The sequence below is a fragment of the Taeniopygia guttata genome, chromosome 2, assembly GCF_048771995.1.
Source record: "Taeniopygia guttata chromosome 2, bTaeGut7.mat, whole genome shotgun sequence".
NCBI lineage: Eukaryota > Metazoa > Chordata > Aves > Passeriformes > Estrildidae > Taeniopygia > Taeniopygia guttata.
The window spans coordinates 101,195,391-101,215,337 of record NC_133026.1 but is presented as its reverse complement, the minus strand read 5'-3'; the positions used below and the strand labels follow the sequence as shown (position 1 = coordinate 101,215,337).

General features: G+C 40.6%; 1 protein-coding gene across 11 annotated transcripts in view; it reads left to right on the top strand.

Annotated features, from left to right (window-relative positions):
* MTCL1 (microtubule crosslinking factor 1) overlaps positions 1 to 19,947 on the top strand; it is a 102,647-nt gene that overhangs the window by 51,968 nt on the left and 30,732 nt on the right. For 2 of the 11 annotated variants that reach the window (XM_072924510.1, XM_072924507.1), the window contains exons 4-8: positions 2,845 to 2,904; positions 4,910 to 4,987; positions 8,789 to 10,114; positions 11,078 to 11,233; positions 18,797 to 18,889. In XM_072924510.1, coding sequence (XP_072780611.1) covers positions 2,845 to 2,904; positions 4,910 to 4,987; positions 8,789 to 10,114; positions 11,078 to 11,233; positions 18,797 to 18,889 — 1,713 coding nt within the window. The remainder of the gene's footprint in view (positions 1 to 2,844; positions 2,905 to 4,909; positions 4,988 to 8,788; positions 10,115 to 11,077; positions 11,234 to 18,796; positions 18,890 to 19,947) is intronic. The other 9 variants (XM_072924513.1, XM_072924509.1, XM_041714697.2 and 6 more) reach the window with 7 other exon arrangements.

Below are 19,947 nucleotides of genomic sequence, written 5' to 3'. Positions count from 1 at the left end.
CTTGACTATAGAAAGTGGTGTAGAAATGTTCCTTCTAGCATTAATTCATATCAGCTTCTGATGCCAATCTCCTGTACATCAAAGAGAAATGCTCATTTATTGGACAATTTTGCATTTTAAATAATTTAAGCTTGTAGCACATTCCCCTACTTTTAGCAGCAGCAGCCTCTGCCCTTAGTCCAGCTAAAACAGCAACTGTATTGGTTGCTGTTTCATACACATGTGCAGCCTGGTCCAATAGTGCTGGAATGGAGATACTGCCTTGTTTTCATATAGGGCTCAGGGGGTTATGGCCAGGGAGTTCCTTGTTGCCATGCTTGTGTTCAAGTCCTCCACTGATACATGTGAGGGAAGTTTCTCCCTGTAATCCACTGCAGTCCCCAAAGGTAAATGTTCCCATCTTTTTATTACACTGAGGACAGACTCAGCCTTAGGTTGAGTCTCTGCCTTATGGAAATACAATGCTCCTACCTGAGCACTGATTACAAAGCTGTTCTCATGCAAATCCAAACGGCACAGGTGAAAATGCTTAAAATGAGGCAATATGTTACAAACCTGTTAGTCTGGATCTGTGAAATTCCTTGTTTCAGTGAAGAGTGGAGCTTACAGTTTCCAAAGCCAGATTGCTACCTACCTGTTTCTCATCCTGAGATCCATGTCATCTACCTTAATTTTAATTCCCTTCCCCTTGTTTTCCAAGTATTGTCCCATACTACACACAAAAGTCTTTATTACTTTATCTTGCACACCATAGTCCGTGTGTTTATATCCGCTAGCTTCTCAAGCTGGATGTGTCTAAGTGTAACCTTTTGCCTACAGGTATGAACAAGAGGTTTTTAGCATTTGGCACAAGGCTTTTCATTTCTAGCATTTGCTACAACTAGGCATTGAGGCCTCGACAGAAATTGATAGCCCCATCCCTGACTGTAAGGGCTTACAAATTAAATGCAGGATCTAGACAACTTCCTTTCACTCAAGTTGTACTTGCTTGAAGTCACATGGAAAAGAAGTCACATGTGAGGATCAGGGCTATGCCCCATCTCTCTTCAGCCAGAATGAGCCCTCCTTGTGTGCCAGGGAGTGATGCTGCTGACTGGTGATTGCTTTCAGCTACATATCTGCTTCCAGAATAACACCACATTAAACAAAACAAAACAAAACAAAACAAAACAAAACAAAACAAAACAACCCAAACAAACAAAAAAGGGAGAGAAAACAGTAACTGTTATCCTTCCTAAGCTTGTGTAACAGGTTTTCATATGATGATTTTAGTGTTTAAAGTCTTTTTTTATTGAACTGTTTCAGTATCCAGAAGAAGACATTTCTCTTACTTAGCTTCATTAGGTATCGGAAATCACTGGATTAACATAGGGAGCAGATTAGCAAAAATAAACTGTAGTATGTCTTGGGCATATGGTGCTGAGTATGAATGGGTTTTAACTACTTATCTGTGTATAACAAAGAGTAGAAGGAGAGATTTGTCTTAGTGTGCAATAATTATAATATGCAGTAGCTGCATAGCTGAACAGGCAGAAACCACAAAGCCAGGAAAAGCTTTTGGTTGGGATTTGTGTGTGGTGTGTGTGCTGGTCCCCAAGCTCGCATCGTGTTTTCTGCTAGCTCATGGCTGGGCGCGAGACTGGACTTAGCTAATTAACAGGATGCCTCTCCCTCCTGTCCCTTCCTCTTTGCTCCTGGTTTGAAGTGCTGGGTTAGTGTGGGTTACAGAGACTGGGATTAGCCCACCTGACATGGGAGCAGGCGCTGGTTCAGGGATGCTGCTCCATCACATGGACCAGAGGAGGAGGGCAATGCATGTTGCCACCTATGGGCAACCCATGACAGCCTAGGCTTTACCTCATCTGGAAAAATAAAAGAGGTCAGAATATCGGGGTGATCTGGGGAGTATTTGCCTTCATGCTCTGGACACAGACAGAGCAACACGGCACACTTTGAATTCAAATGCTGCCGTTCCGATCTTTCTGCTTTTTTTTCCACTGATACCTTTTGATCCCCTCTGATGCCTCAACCTGAAAAGTGTCAAATTTATGCCTTTTCTAAATAGACCCAGCTCACACTGGTTTGGAAACCAGTCTTGACACATAAGTAAACATTGGTAATATCCTGATGGTGCTCAGGAAAACTGTGCTTTTCCACTTGGGAAATGAGAGGTTTCTCAGTGAAGCAGTGATGATCTCATCATTTCCATGTCTTCAAAATATTTGCTTATAAAGGGATATAAAGATTTGCAAAACCAATAAAACCTGGTTTATGAAGTAAATTCAAAAATACCTGGAGAATCATTTAGTCTTTACCTGGGCTCCTCAGTATATTTGCTAGCACGGATTAACAAATAATGTTATGCCACACAGCTTAAACTTGCATGTCCTTGCCTATTTTTTTGGGGGGTTGCTTTCCTCTGAGGTTTCCACCATGTGTTTCACATCGACTGTGAGTAAGATTCTTGGACTTCTGCCCTGGATTAATCAAACATGAATCATTGTCCCATGCAAAAAAAAAGTTTAGCCAAAAATTGTGGTGGTCCATATAAAAAAAGGTGTGTGGGGGGGGTGGGGTTAGGGGAATGTTCCTCCCTCTGTGAAGTTTTAAACTGATTTTATTCCTTGTTTTGGTGGGAAATTTTGGGCATTAAAAGATTCACTGACAAGGACCTGATCATCTTGTTCTTCTAAGGATTATTATGAAAAATTAAATCTCCAGCTGTTCAGGAGAATATTCTTGCTTTCTTTCTCTCTCCTAAATTAATTGTATAGTGGTGAAACCTGCTAAACTTGCAGGCTTTGTATTTAGCTTATCAATAACACAGTGTTACTTCTGTTGCAGAGTTCCCTGAAGAGAAGAGGCAGCAGAGAAATCCACAAAGAAAAGAAGACATTTACCCAGGTATGGTTTCTTTGAGCAACTTTGAGCAAAATCACATCATACAGCTCAAAATTTATTTTTATGGGTTTTGACAGGGCCATCAGGTATATTAACTTGAGTGCAATTAGGCCTTAATCTACTGAGACTTCCCAGAGATAATGTAGAAGCAATTTAGGACAAAAATGCAGTCTCTAAACTGCGCAGCTTCTCGGGCTCATTGTGCTTGTATCCATTGATTCAGGCTGCAGGTTTGCTACAAGAAGAGCAAATCACCTTGCCTCACAAAATAATTGGATCGCAGCTTAGGGACTAACTAAATTTATAGATTGTGCCAAAGGTTTTGTGCTAATGAGTGTCTTGGCAGGAATGCAGTTCACACACTGCAATGACACTCTGCGAGCTCTCGTGTCTCCTTTGATCTCCCTGATGTTGCAGGAACTTGTGCTCCCCAAAGCTGAGGTACCTCAGAGAGCCTAAGCTGCCCACTCAGTCTCTCTTTGGACGTGGGTTTTATCGGAATCTTGTTGGTCAGTCCTTCTCAGGAAAGCAGTCTGCCTGGTTTCCTCTGCTTTTTGTTCTGACTGTAGGAGTTAAAGCTTTTCCCAGCACCAGCGCAGTTACTGTTTATAGCCAGGGAGATGAGGATACTATTTCACCTCGCTGGGAAAGGAGCCAGGAGAGACATTGTGCCTTCATTAGAGAAGGGATGCACTTCCCCTGCCGCCCCCTTGGCAGGCTCAGTGTACACTGCGGAGACCTATGGGTTGTCTAGTCTTAAAATCCATTGATTTGTAATAGAAACCATAATAAATCACTACAATATGTTGAACTTGAGGGGGTAGGGCAGGCAGCTGAGTGGGCATACTAGGCGACTGGCCAGTGGCCAGGGCACTTCAGCCTGCTTTCCCAGGACACAGCAGGCTGAGCGTCCTCACCAAGATGACACAAGCATGGCTTAATCATACCTTTAAACAAGGCACTTGCTATGGAGAATTATTTAAGTTGTCAGTCAGGTCAGAGTTTGTTTTTCTGCAAGTATGTAAAATATATGGATGAAATATATACACATGCCCACACACATGTAAATGACAAATGATGCTACATGAAGGCACAGTTGTGTCCTTAGGGGTTTGTGAGCAGCACTGTCCTGCCTTTCCTCTTTCCTGGAAATAGAGAGCTGTGCAAAGAGAATGGATTCTCATGCTTGTTTCCTCTGCCCAAATCCAGGCATTAAGAGCAGCTACAGTTTGCTTTGGAAAGCCTTAAAAACGACTTCACAAAATTAACTGAGTAACCAAGTGTGAGCTCAGCACCACTCACAACAAAGAGAAGTGATCCCAGAAGCCACATGGGGAGAAAAACTTTTGCCCTCTACACACACATCATAACTCTTGCAAGCAAAGGACTTGGGGCTGGAAATGAAAACCATTGCATCAGCACTCTGCAAGGTGGCCATTCGGTTTTCTTCACCAATTCTTTAGGGTTATAAAGATCAAGAAATAACTTTAAATACTGACGTAGCCCAGCCTATATGTGCATGTCCTGGCTTTCTCTCAACTCTAGGATATTACCCATAGCTGTCTCCAAACCCAGGCATCCATTCAGAGATATTTGCCGGTTAATATACGGCACATCACAGCACATGCCTGACCTGGTCAAACAGCTGCCAGGTCCTGGGCATGGCCCAAAAGGGTTGATACAAAATCCAAAGGGTTCAAAATGCTGCTCTTCAGGGACAGACACCCTAAGTACCTAGAATGAACACCCATTATTTTGTGACTGAGAAGGCCTCCAATTTAGATTCTGTGCATCCACATGCGTACAGATATGTATAGCATGTGGCAAGACTGGTGGTTTTACTTACTGAGAGCTCGTCATGAAAATTAGCTGGAACTTCACACTCACCACAGGACACACCAAGTAAATAATGCCCATGAAGTTTATTGTCTTGAAGTTGTGTAAAAGCAGAATTTGTAGTAGCACTCTCCCACCTATAGCAGTATTGAAGAAAAAAGTTTTTATTCAGCAGAATTGCAAAACGGAGCCTCTTGGAAAATACCAGGCACCAGGCAAAACACAAAGAAAAGTGGTTCTCCAGCGCAAGGTAGGAGTGCTGGCACTCAGCCAGATGCTTGGGTGCTGGTTGTACTGCCTTGTCGTCAGACTCGCAACCCCAAATCGCTTACCAGTCTTCTGCCTGGCAGCTCCCTTGAGCTGGTGGTGGTGGTAGAGGAGATGGTGTTGGCCTCTATCTAGCTTTGTGTCTTCTTGCCAGAAAAGAAATATTGTATTGGGAAATTTTTGATCAGCTCTTCATTCTCATCACATCTCTCACGCATTATGCATTTACATTGCATAATTAAGTTAATTTATTTCCTATATGTTTCATTTCTTTATCTCCACATTCTACATTTGTCTAAATTAGACAGCAGACTCTGTAGGGAAGGATTTGGGTTTTTTCCTTCTGCTTCTTTTACCCATTATCATCTTTCTGAAGTGCCATGCAGAGCCTCAGTGCAATTGCATGCAAATTATCACCATCAGTAATCATTAACTCCCATTTATCCTTAATGATCTCTCAAAGTCCATGACCACACCGTGACTGTCACATCTTTGCACTGCTGTTCCTTCCTTTCTTTCTATATGATTTGCCTTCTGTACACATTTTAGGAAAGCATCCACATACTGGCTGTTTAATACAGTCAGGAGGCCATTGCTCATGTTCAACCCCTGGGATTTGAGCCTCTTGTTTCTCCAAAACCATGGAAAGGCTATTTTCCCTCTTTATTTTTTTTCCCCCTCTCCTGTCTTTTCATTCACGATTTAACTAATAATGAGCTATTCTTAGTTTTGGTGATTTGGCCTCTCTATAGTTTGCCTTATATGTCAAAATTCTGCTTGCCTGTGTGGGTGTCTCACCCTCTCACTGTTTCTACTTGGTTTCAACTGATCAAGAAATCAGTGATATTTCTGTACACAAAGTTTCAGAGGGACAGATGCATGAAGGTTGGAGTCCTACCCTTCTGGCATGCTTATATCTGGCTGATAAATCTCTCCTGACCATTCTTTTCCTCTGGAAAAAATGCTGTCAGGGGAATGGGATGTTCCCTGGCAGGGAAGTGAGGAGGATCTAGAGCTTTCTCACCTTTCCAGATGGGATCCCTATTTAGTAGACAAGATTAACATCCGTCAGCACTGTTGTTTTGTATGAGGCTTGTGTTTGTTTAATGAAAAAAATCTTGCTTGTTTCAGCTCTTGCAAAAAAACCAAAGCTAGAAAATTTAGTCCTTAAAAAAAAAAATAGCTAAGACAAAACCTGTCAATAAAGTAACACCATTAAAGAAGTTTAAAGTGTTTTTTTTCCTGCAAAAATAGCACACTAACTGCACAGATGCACTGAGTCGTGCAGTGATGCTGAGCAGAAACATTGGGCCCCTGACCCTAAACCCATCGAAGCCTTTCCCTTTTCTTCAAAAGCTCCAAAGCTCTGAGTCTGTTGTCCCAAGTGCTGTTATATGTACTGTCTGAAGAGCAGTGGGTATCTGGCTGGAAGTCCCTCTGACCCCAGAGTGGCAGCAGGCCCCTGGTGTTCCCAGGCAGAGCAGAGGAATGGGGCAGGCTGCCCCTTCCCTTGGGCATCACTCCAGCTGCCTGCAGCAGGGGAGGTGCAAGGCACCAGCTACTGCCACAGACAGCTGGGCTCTTGAAGCCAAAGGCAGACAAGAAGTTGGGTAAAGAATGCAGGATTACAAAGACAGAATAAAGAAAATGTCAGACCAGCTACTAACAGATAAATAAATAAACAAACAAATAAATAAATAAATAACATGGGGTAATTATCCCACCTGTGGGTTCTGATGTGCAGAACTGGTCTGACTGTAACTTTCCTTGTGATCTTTGTATTTCCACAAAGCAAAACCTAGAGCTCTGGAGATAAACTGATTCACCATGACAGGAAAAATAGAGGTAATGTGTTGCACAGCCCTGGACAAAGATGATGCTTTTATCATACAGCCTTATCCAGCCAGAGCAACCAAAATGCAGAGTGACTGCAGAGGCTGTATAGGATTTTTCCAGGTTTTAATTTGATTCTTAATTTGCACTTTTGAGTTATAAAGAGAAAAGCAATTTATAAATATATATATGAAAAAGGGAAATGTGTATGCAAGGAGACAATAGAGGGGATAGAAGGTCCATCTTCTAGAGGCTCTGCTTCTAATCAATCATAAGTACTTTGCTTGAGTTAATTTAAAACTTACATTTCTGATGCCAGAAACATGATGACCAAAATTTCAGTTAACCCATGAGCTGATTACAGTTGTGTTTGGCTCTTGGTTGTCAATTAAAACCACATATTAACAGAAAGTTTGACTAATTTTTACCTCTATCATGTTTTTAACATGTAAGTTAACTCTTTTCTTTTTAACATTTTAAAGTCACAATCTGCAGCGGGCAGTATCAATCAGAAAGCTTACTGGATTCAGAAGTATACAACAAATCCCTTTTGTGTCTGTTCAGTTATTAAGAGCTGAAATTAAGTCATAATTAGTATTTATGTAAATAGAATATGGCAAAATTAATCCAGGTAACATACAAGACCAGTGTGCTAGGATCTGTGCTATTGAAATTAAATAATTTCCTCTGACTGCTGAGCCTAATTAGTTTTGTAATTTTTTTTCATAGCCTGATCGTGTGAACAATTAAAGTCAGTCATGTTTTCCTCTGAATTTGGTTTCCATTATTAGGAATTAAAACAAAATGGTGCTTGTGAAAGATAGCAGTGCTCTGGAGACCGAAATGAAGTTTCCATATATAATTGCACATATGTCCACATGGCTTACCAACAATGATAAAATCTGCTGTCTCAGGAGATCATCTTTCAAAGCTTGCCTTCCATTATACTGCTAATGCTGATAAATGTGTCTCTTTTGAGGCCAAGTGCCTGTATCTCCATGACAATTCATGAAAGTGATTCATGCAAAGAAATTGTTCATTGGCTTAGAATTTACTTAACCTTGTCTCTTATTTCAGCACAATACACACTGGAGTTTTCAGTTGAGATGAGATGCAGTACTTTTTATAGCCCAACACACACCAAAAATCCCAAACAGTCATTCAATACCCTGGTACTTCCTGAAAAATGCAGGTTTTCACATGGGATGGATTTGGATGTAAACATGGTTTAATGAACTTTTCTTCCCTTTTTCACATGTTTTCACTGATCTCCCTTGTGAACAGTTGTTCATCCCAGAAACAGCGATCACAATCTGCTCTGTCCTAATAATAACAGCAGTAGAGACTACAGTGTGTTTCATATTTGGAAAGCAAGTTAGGAATTTCATCTATTTCACAGCATTTTGAGATCACAGTAATTAAAGTCTTCACTTTTCAAGGCAACCATGCAGTTTAGCAGACCTTTGTTATGCTTTCTAGCTGAAAGAGCCCAAAATTTGAGATTATGATGAGCAAATTCATCCAAGTGGTCTTTGTTTCATGGTGCTTAAGAGTAACAAGCATGTCATTAAAGGTAAATGGAACAAGAAATAAATGGAACAAAAAGTGCCACCAAATCATGGAACCTTTTCATTTGAGTCATTATTTTCCACAAGGTTTGCTCAGCATTTAAGAAAAAACATTGTGTTGGCACTCTTGCATCACTGAACACTTGCACAGGCACACTTTTTTTTCTCCCTCTAACTCTGGTCAAGCTGCTTTGCCAATTTAACTAAGACCAAGCCATGAAATGTGTCAACTGTGTGGTTTGTGCAGCTCTGTCTGTGAATTGTTTGCATACTTAACAGAAGTGGCTCAGAGGAAGGGGAGGTGGAGATTTTGGAAAATAAGATACTGGTTGTGCTTCTATTGTAATATAATCTTGGGCTGGGGGGTTGATTGTTCTTGGCAGGAGGACAGTGCTGATTTGAAGTGCCAGCTCCAGTTTGCCAAAGAAGAGGCAGCGCTGATGCGAAAGAAGATGGCCAAACTGGGGAGGGAAAAGGACGAACTGGAGCAGGAGCTCCAGAAGTACAAGTCCATCTATGGAGATGTGGACAGTCCCCTGCCTACTGGGGAAGCAGGGGGCCCACCCAGCACCAGGGAGGCTGAGCTGAAGCTTCGTTTGAAGCTGGTGGAGGAGGAAGCCAACATACTGGGCAGAAAAATAGTGGAACTGGAGGTGGAGAACAGGGGGATTAAAGCTGAGATGGAGGATATGAGGTGCCAGTATGAAAAAGAGTGTCTCAGCAGGGACCACATTTCAAGCATTCCTACCTCACCCTACGGAGACTCTGTGGAGTCAGCCACAGAGCTACGCAGGCACCTGCAGTTTGTGGAAGAGGAAGCAGAGCTGCTGAGGAGGTCAATCTCTGAAATTGAGGATCACAACAAGCAGCTAACGAACGAGCTGAACAAATTCAAGTTCGAGCCAGGCCAGGAGCCAGGCTGGCTGGATGACGCAGCATCCAAGGGTGGTGGGACCTTGCAAGAGGAGCTGAAGTCAGCCAGGTCACAAATCAATGAGCTGAGTGGAAAAGTGATGAAGCTCCAGTATGAGAACAGGGTCCTTATGTCCAACGTCCAGCGTTACGATCTTGCCTCTCACCTGGGCCTGCGCACTTCCAGCCCCAGGGACAGCGACGCCGACAGCGATGCTGGGAAGAAAGAGAGTGATAGCGAAGATGGTCGTCCACCACAGCCAAAGAGAGAGGGGCCCATTGGGGGCGAGAGTGACTCTGAAGAAGTATATGAGAAGACATCAGGTTTTGGGAGTGGGAAGCCATCAGAAGTCAGTGACCTGTGCTCCACCGAGCTCATGAGAGTGAAAGAGGACACTGAGTCATTAATTAACATCAAACGTGAGGCTGAGCGACTTGAAAGGACTGTGGAGCGCCTTATCACCGATACGGACAGCTTGATTTATGATGCGAAGGTGCACGTAACCAGCAGCCCATCCACTGAGAAGGATTTCAGAGGTGGTGAGGAAAGGAGAGATGATAAGCATGAACCAGAGCTTTTGGACACTGTCAACTCCAGGATGAAAGCTTTCCGGAAGGAGCTTCAGACCTTCCTGGAAAAGATTGATCACATTGGAGAAGGCCTTAAGGAGCAGATGGAGGACCTCTCCCCTCTTCCCCATCTCACAGAGTCTTCCAGTTTCCTATCCACAATGACCTCCATGTCCCGAGACTCTCCCATTGGTAACCTGGGGAAGGAGTTAATAACTGACTTCCAGGTAGGTCAGCCTCTTATTTGCCTTCTTTCTCTTTATCGTTTCTCTTTCTTTCTGGCAATTGCTACCCTAGAGCTAATTTTCCTCACAGCTGCTTTGTTATGATTTCAGACCCGCAGTGTATTAAGTGTGTAATGTTAAACAAACACTTTATAGGTTTTTTTTCTTTTATTTATTTGCACAACTCCTTTGATTCAGAGGCGGTTCCTCGTGGCAAAAAGGCTAATCCTTTGGTGTTAAAGAGATCTGTCTTGTTTTTGTCTGTAACAGCAGTGTTTCCCCATGAAAAAAAAGGAGATTAATTTAAAAAAAAACAAAAACAAAACAAAACTGGTGAATGTAAATTAGAAGCCTTGCTAAGAAATGTGAGGAGGTCTTTATTATGCTCTTTTGTAAAAGGGTCAGGCATGTTCTCAAAAGCCTTGCCAAAAGAACCCAACCAAATGCAGTTTTCTAAGTGATGTGTTTTGAAAAGCCTGCTTACAGCTCACTCCCCTAACCGAGCAGCGAGTGAGAAGCTCTGTAGCCAGCGAAGGACTGCCTTGCCTAAAGCGTTGCCCATGGGCGCATGTCTAAACTGCCACAACTGCCACACTGGATATGGCTTTTCTGCACCGCACAAGTAAGGAAGGAAGAGCCTTGTGTCCCATATCCTTCATGACTTGTATGCTTGCTGTTGGTTTGACTCATGCATCCTCATTGCATGCGCCTCATAACCAGTGTTTGCATTCTTTTTTCCTCTCTTTCTCTTTTTTGCTTTTCAGATGTTTCAGCCCATCATTTTGCTCATCCTCATTTTGGTTTTGTTCTCTTCACTTTCTTATGCCACTGTATTTAAGTTGTTTTTTCTGTTCACGCTTTTCTTTGTCTTGTAGTTTTTCAGTCGTCTACCTTACCCATTTTTGTTTTCTTTATTCCCTCCTGTCCTTTTGTTTTTTTGTTATAAACCGCCCATGCATCTAACAGTCCAAACTGAGGGATCAGATGGAGTGGCAGCTCAAACAAGATCGTGGAGAGGAGCAAGAGATTCGCCACCAGCGAGCCACCACCGACCCACACCGCAGAGCTGATGGAGACATTAAACTCTACAGGCCAGGAGACAAGGGCTGTTTCAGTCTAGAGGTCAGCAAAGCAGCCCACCTTACTCACTGCCTCCTGCTGCCTTAGCCAGGAGATGAGTAACAGAAGCCAGGGTTTGGGGGAGTGAATTAGACCAAACACGGCACCCCTGTTTTGAAATTTGTGGTTAATCTCATTTGCCCCGTGCAGTTTCAAAGAAGAAAATTTTTCCTAACTCTCAAGCCATCACCCTGTTCCAAGTAGCTTTGCCAAGGGGGAAAGTACATCTCAGAGACCCTTTACAACTAAGTAGAGAAATGAAAGATCTCCAGAAAAGGTTGTAACCCCTGATATATGACCATGCTTCTAGGTTTTACTTTGTTGGATGTTTCAAATCTGGAAAGTCTGCAGATATGGAATGCTTTGCATTTTGCCTGTCAGTAGATGCTGGCATGCATGGTGATTCTCAACACCATGCAAGAATGCAGCACCCTGCAGCTTCCAAAAAAGTTTATTTAAAACATAGTTCTCCATTCCTTGGGTTGGTGAGTATTTTTCCATTTGTCAAAAGCATCAATCAGTTTTTATTTGAATCTTCATTCATGCAGAGGCCATATCTGCCTCATTAAACATCTCCTTAGCTGCTTTCTCATGAACACAGATTGTCTGGACAATGCAACTGGTCATGAAGAAAACAACTTCCAATCGGTCTCCATAAAGATGAGCTTGGAGTAGTGAGAAACTTTTCTGCTGGCCACTGGGAAGCCAGTCCTTGAAACTGTGATGGTTAGAGTATCTTCTAGTGAGGGATGAATCTTAGCATGCTTTTAATTCTAAAGACACATGAAGAAGACTTAATAGATCTGAAATCCAAACTCAGTCTGGAGAAAGGGGACTGCTGGCTAGGACAGCTGGGTTAGCAAGTAACCAATTGCAAGACCTAGAAAGCAGGGGTAGGAAGATAAAAACATCAGGATAGCTGATAGACAAACATCATGATGATGTGAATATGAAAGGGAAAGTGGCCCTTCCTCTTAAAACAGGTAATTCTTTGCTGGTTTTGCTTGTTTTGGTTTAAAATATCCTGACAGCACAGATCTTTGGTAAGATTAGAACAATAAATTTGTTCAGCAGCGTCTCTTCCAACTTTTCACTTCTAATAGTGATAATAGACCTCAGGAAGGCTATCTGATAAATCCAGGACACCATAACACTCTCACTGAAGGGTAAAGTAACTCTTCTTCAGCTGTGAAAGGGGCTAGTGAGGGAGAGAAATCTTGTTCAGCATGGATCCCTTTGCAAACAGAAATTGATATTGCTCAACAGTTATGGTAGATCATATCAGAAAATTACTCCAGCAATATTTCAATATTACAATATTTCTGTTCTAATTCTGTCATATTTATTGGTTCCCCCTTATCTTAGATCAGTGTTGTTATTATATTAAGGCCTCTTATTATTATAATATGTTATTATATGTATGCCCTCTGTTAGGATTAGGGATTTGGCGAATTTTGGCAAAATACCTTTTTTTTCCTCTGCCAGGACGGGATGAGATATAAAATATGTACAGTAAACTGTACTTGAACAGAGAAGGGAAGGTTTTCACACCTTTCATGCCTAATCAAAGGTAGAGAATACCCAATTTAGGACCAGATGTGCTCAAAATATTACCAAAGCTAGGGCTCAAACAGTCTAACTTGAGAAAATGTGGAAGACTAAGGTGTTTTTACAGTCACAATCACTTAAGAAAAAAATACTATTACAGTGCTTTAATCTAAAACTTTTCAGTGGGTAGGCGGCCTGTGGAAATCTTGAAATCTTAAGTAGTCAAACCCGAGTGAAGGAGAAGCTTTCTGATTATGATTTTGAAAGGTATAATTTTCAATTTCATTATTCAGTTTAATTTTATTATTGAATTTAAGTATTTTAATTTATTTTATTTTTTTTATTTCATACACTGCACTAGCAAAAACTGCTATTTTTCTTTTGGTCCAGATAAGTGAGCAGAAAAGAATACTATTGAAATACCAAAGGTATCTTTTTATTATCACAGAAATTCCAAATGGAGACTCAAATTTTTTAATGCCTACAGTGGGTATGAATACACATGACTCTTCTTCTGTTTTGACTTAAGAAGTGAAAATACATGCACTGGTCTTTCATTTCACTAAGGAAAAGGTTTTCTTTCTATTCAAGCAAGCCCATTTATCTAAATTTACTTTTTTTCAAGCTGAATTTTAAATTAAAATTTTTACAAACAATGCTGAAGATCTTCTGTTTAGTGATTCCTTCTATTTTTAAAAATTAGCACCATGGGAGCTTAGTTGTTTTATTAAATACAATAAATGCAGACAGACATGTGCTTGAAACTACCCTGAGGTCTAACTGTAAACATGTGCCATTGTTTGGGCTTTGCACTTTAGTTGTTAGTGCAGGATTATTAGAATGTATTTGCGTGTTAAAGAGCTGGATTAACATCCCAGTCCAAGGGAAATTATATCTTGAAATTGCCTTAAGAGCAGGGCTTTGTTTTCTTGCTGAAACAAGCCTTTCAACTGCTGTTGTGGGAGACTGGAGCCCATTGGGGTCAATGTTCAATCCATTATTCATTATTTTAGCAGAGCTCTGTCGTGGTGGGACGGGGAAATCATTCTTTACTATCCAAGGAAAAAGCACATGAACTAGTAAGAATTTCCCTCACTAAAACAAACAGGAGAGCCAAAAAAAGGTAACACAGAGCAAATATCTTATGGCAGCAAAATGGAAACCAATGGAAAAAACAGTAAATAATTTTTCACCTGCTGATTTCTGCTAATGGAATACTCATAAACGAAAGGCAGTTTCCTCAAGCAATCTCTGACTGTTTATTCAGAAGCAAGAAGACATTTGGAAGAAGAAAGATTTCACTCTTTCAAATGACCAGATATGACTTGGTACATTTGATACTGGGTGCTCTAAACTGGAGCTGTATCTCCTAGTTCTATTCCTTCAGAGGATCTCAGTTCTGCCTTTTCCTGATCGAGTGTATATCAAAGGCAAAAGCACTTTACATTTCAGATTTTGATTATTTTTATACATGGCTTTTAAAGACTTACACATTTATGTAGAAAAATACCATAAAATCTCTGACACTCATAGGTTATGGAAAAAGAACCACTGAAGGGAAATCATGTAAAAGGAGTGAATTGTGACCAGAGATTTTAAATAAAAGCAGATAGGCTGGAGAAGGTGAGAGCATATCTTAAACAACAAGTTTTCCGTGAGGTCTAGTAATAAAATAGGAATAGCATATAATAATTTCTTCTAAGCCACTTTTAGTATGTTTATTCACTTTCCTTACTTATCATGCCAATAAGGAATGTATAACTCTAAGTTGATTACTGGGTTAAGTGTGGACCAACCAAATACAGTGATGTGCAAATTAGGTAAGTCAATTTACCACCTGCTTTGAATCAAAACTTCTGTATGTATGAATTTTGGAGGAGATGGATGAGGAGATTTTGATCTATATTTTGACAGTTCTGTTTTTTAACTGGTGCTGTTTCTGTGCAATTTTCATAACTCCATGTGAGTGTTTTTCAGCTGGATGGTTTTTGCAGCAGCTCCCAGCCATGTGTTGAACATTTGCACATGCATTTCTCTGGTTAAATGTTTTGTTTTTCCAGAAAGGCAACAGTGAACGGTTTACACATTGTGGCTTTTTTTATTTCTGGCAAAAAAAGCAAAAAAACAAAAAACAAACAAAAAAAAAACCCAAAAAAAAAAAAACCAAACCAACAACAACCAAGAACCACATAGAAAGTTGTATGTCTTATGTCCAATATTCCTCCAGTGCAAAGCTGTGGGAAGAAGAAAGATAAACTGATGCTGTGATTATTCCTTCCCACCAAGATTAGGGGATGCAAGAATAATTTACTTTGATGTATTGTATTCTTTCTTGCTATGTAAGATTCTGTAGAGGTTGACAGTGTAATGGCTTAAAAGACCCTTTATGATGTAAATCTGGATATTTGAGTCCCAACTGAACTTGGTGAGACTTTGTATACTATCCATACAATGAGATGGATTTTTAAAGACTTGGAGTGAAGTGTTCTGTGTTTTCCCAAACTCAGAGACTTTTCATATAAGCACAGACAAATAACCACACAGCTGCCTATTCTACACAAGCAAATGAAATATATGTCATCTATTTTTTTAAGGGATGAGAAGAAGAGTACATCTTTAGAAACAGCCTCTGCGAGTTCAGTTAGATGTGAATTGCACGTAAAAAGTATAACAAAAGGCACTGGAACTTTCTTTCTGACACATGCAATGGCCAGCTGTCAATCTGTGAAAAAGTAGCAATTTTTAAACTATGTGTTCAAATGTAAGGTCCAAATATCAAAGCATGATAATGTAGCTTTAGAGGAGCAGCATAAAGCATTTATCTTTTGGCTTGCTTTGAATTGCATGCTAATGCTGGAAAGCATCATTCTACCCTGCCTCCTCAGGCCTTATTTTGTTTGATCGTTTCTGGGGGAAAAAAAAAGAAGCTTAAGAGAAAGATTCCATGAAATTTCATGTTCACGGTTGTTACATATAAATTTATTAAGTTTGCAGGCGAATTGAGGTTGCAATTAGCTCCGGTAAAATGGAGAAAGCAGACAAATAAAACCCAGCCATAGCTTGTCTTGGATGGCAATCTTGTAAAAACAAATAATGGCAGATATGTGGGATTGTGTGAGCTGCAAAGTAACCTAAAAAGCTGTCAGCACTCTGAGAGGGGGGGAAAGGGGTCGGTACTGGGAGAGAGCGGTGGTGAAGTCCCCAGGATGACTTTTCTCTGTGCATCTTCTTGAGGTAAAGGCATCAGCATGGATTAGCTTGTTCTGGAGTGATAACAGGTGAGATAAAAGGACTGAGCAGAAGGATTTGGCAGTGCCTGTCTGAGGGGACAGGAGTGGAAGTGTGTCTGGTAATGCAATAACTGGGATACATGGGAAGCTGTTAGTCGGTGTTGAGCTGTGGATGAAGTGCAGCTGTTTCCGTGGTGCTGTGGTAGAGTAGCACTTGCTCATAGTTCCCATGGTACTGTGTTTGTACGTCTTGTTGTAGAGAGTTTGTGTCTGCTCTGTGATGTCAGCATGTTGTGCAGTGCCGTCGTATTCAGGATGTCTTCTGTTCCTCATGTAGTGCACTCCTTAATGAGAACAAAGGAAGCAAACAATGGAATATAACAAGTTTTCAACTGTTGTGACCATTTTGTAGTAATGTTCCATTTCAAAACAAAACAAAACTACAGTTGTGCCACAGACTACAGCCTGCTGGTTTTATGATAGAGGACTGATTTCCACATATAAACATCCAGACATCTATCAGTGCAGTATCAAGTGCTTGAACTGCATACACAAATATTACATGATACATTTTTAAGTATTATTCATTCATGATCCTAATAGATTGTTTAGCAGCAATCTATTACGCACTTAAGCAGCCTTACCTCCCCTGATTTGAGCAGTTGAGATATACCAACAGTTCTGGTAGAAATTATATTATATATTATTATAGACTATGAAGAGTTCTCAGGTTGCATTGGAAGGGAATAAAGTGTGCAACTCTGCATTTATGCACTAGCTGCTTTTCAATTTAAATTTACTTTAGGAATTACAAAAATGTATTGTCCTTGAAGAGGCAAAGCAGTTGTGATGTGATTTTGACTTAGTGTGCATGTTATACTGCATCTGTCTTTATGATATATTTAATTTCTTTTTAGAAATTCCAACAGATCCCACATAATCCTAGCAGTGAAGTTTCCTGAAATTTGGCTTGCATGGGCTACATTTTTATAAAAAAAAATTGGATGGGTTGATAATTTTGAATCCATAAGGGGATGAACAGATTTTTTAAAAATTATGCATTAATGTACTGATACACTGGTTTTTTGTTTGCCATATTCCTAAAGAAGCTTGATCAGAATAAAATAGTGCAGAAATTCCTGATGAAAGTATATTTTCCTTTATTGCATGAGAGAATTAAATTAAGAATTTACAAATTATTATGCAAAACTGACAAATTTCATCACAAGCAATTCTTTTCAAATCCAAATTTTGACCTTATTCACTACAAAATGTCTGCAGACACATTACAGAGACAGATGAATTTGATAAGGCAGGTAATGTTCTCTTAGTCACTTTATCTTTCAGAGGGATGGAAGTGTCTTTTCCTCAGGTACAAAATAGACATGCACAAGTCAATAGATGACTCAAGTAAAAAAGGCACTGTAGGGCCCAGAAAGTCTATGTAGGTCCCCTTTTGATTTTCAGCAGTGTGGCCCTGCAGGTTGTTTTTGGAGTACTACCATTTGCCTTATCTCATTTTTCCCTAGAGGAGGGGTGAGGAATGTCTTTTCCAGGGAGAACTACATTTTGAATAACCAAAATGTTCCAACATGGGCTGTGTGGCCTGAACAGCAGCAGCTGCTGGCTTTGCTCTGGAAATTGGGAGGAGTGGCGAGAAGGTGGATACCGGGGCTGATGCTGCCAGGGAAATGGCAACACAGCCCTAGAGAGAGTCCCATGACCTTTGTTATGTCCTTGCAGCTGCTGAGGTTGGAGCACGCACAATGTGAGCCAGCTGAGAATTTGGGATTACACTTCGAAGCCTGAAGCAATTGTGTCTTTAAGTACATTTTTGCTATGGGAAGTAGGAGTTTGGTGCTGTAGTGCTTTCTGTGGTCACACACGTGAAGAGGATGGCATCCAGCCAAGCATCACTTTTGTACAGATAAATCAGTTTTGGCACCAATGTGAGAGACACAAAGTGAAGGGCACTGAAAATTCTGATCAGAAATATAAGTGCCACAGGATTAATTACTATAGTATCAACAGTGAGATCTGACTCTGCCTTCTTGGGTCTTTATTTTTGAGTTAAGTAACTTTCAGGAGTAAAGTTGATGGGATGCCAAACCTAATGAGAATATCAAATTGAAGGTATGAAGATTAAAACAGTATTGGGCCTGAAAGGGAGGATACTTAATTATTTTGGTCAGATCTCAGGCTCACACAGCTTATCACTGTGGCATTTTTTCTGTAATTATTTTGTGTAGAAATCACAGAATGAAGTTGACTTGTGCAAAGAACTGTCTTGTATCTGAAGAAAGGGATCTTATGTATACTTGGTTTAATAAATGCTATCCTATTAACTGCCCTATCAAAACTGTTGCAAATGAATAATTAGGTTCAATATGCATGCACTAGATTCATCTTATGCAGAGGTGTTAAAATTTTACAGCTTTGATTATGATGAAGAAATGCACCACCAAATATGTAATCCTGCAAACAGAATCTCAGCTCTTCAAGTCCAAGCCCAGAGCAGAGGCCTGAAGAGAATATCCAATATGTAACACGAACATTCCAGCTTTAGTTTCCAGAAGAAGCCACACAGGAAATTCCCACACAGATTTAGGACATTGTTATTTATTTGCACACTGTGCTTTGGTTTTAACTATTGATAATCTTGACTTGTGCAGATGTCTGTCCTGCGGCTCTTTTTCCTTTTTTTTACACCTCCGAGACACATTTTCTGCTAAGCCTTTCCTTTTGTCCTGCTGATCAGCTCAGGGATTCCCATGTTTTACCTGTACAGAATGTATCGATACAGGAGCTTCAGGCTCAGCTTGAGCAGGAGACAAGAGTTCACCGAGAGGAGCAAGAGAAGTTTACAGAAAGGATCATCCAGGTAAATACAAAACCCACCTGGGAGAGATGCATGACCATGATGTGTGACGTGAGCCTTGTTTTTCACGACTGTGGGAACTTGTGTCCTGATGGCTGTGCCTGTGTGACCTCATCTGAGTAAATGAAGAATCTGGAATCCAGGGAAATCTAAACTCAAGCCCGTTTTGCCACTGCGAATCTGGCTTCCCTGCTTGGTGGAGAGAAATTTTGTCCTTCCCTCTTCAGGGGAAATCGTGGTAGAGTCATGAAATACTGCATGGAGAATCCTGTCACCCTTCAGCTCTCTGTGACCTGGGGAAGTGTGTGTTTGACCCCTGGGAGCTCAGTTCGGCTCCATGCCTTATTCTGACTCCTCCTAGCCAAAAGAAAATCCAGCACCTCTCTGAAGTCAGAGGAGTTGCTATGCACACATAGCTGAGAAACAAATCAGGATATTCATTCTTGTATTTCTCAGTACTCAGTGCTTCCAGTCTTCTTATTAATAGCTGGTGAATAAATTTTTTTTTTTACATGAGCTCCCCCTGCTCTTTTGAAGGCTGGAACAGATTAGTCAATTGTTTTGTGATCTCTAGCTCCTAGAGCAAAAAAATTCTGTTGCTAATTTCTGCAGTCTGTTTGGCTCTTAACTAAAGTTTTCTTTTTAAATTTACTTCATGGACTAAATTCTGCATAATTGTTGCATACTGTAAAGGTTTTTTTCTTGTGCCAACTAATCTCTTTATGCCCAACTGGTATCTCTCATAACTAGCTTTAATTTCCAGTTGATCTCCACAGGAGTTTTCCACTGGAGCTTTTGAAGGCAACCAGTCAATTGATTTCCTTCCTAGTTGCCTCAGCTGTGAAAGCTTTTTGGAAGCTATGCCTGTCTCTTAAGGTTCTTTTCTTTTGCAATTGCTATCCACTGAAAAATAATAATACTCTACAAATCTACCTCCACTAGGGTCTTCTGCAAGAATTCATGACCACAGGGATTTGAAATACAACAGCTTGTCAAAATGATGAAAAATGCACCAAAATCAAAGCTAGCTGTTCATGTTGATAGCCAGCAGAAATAGAAGA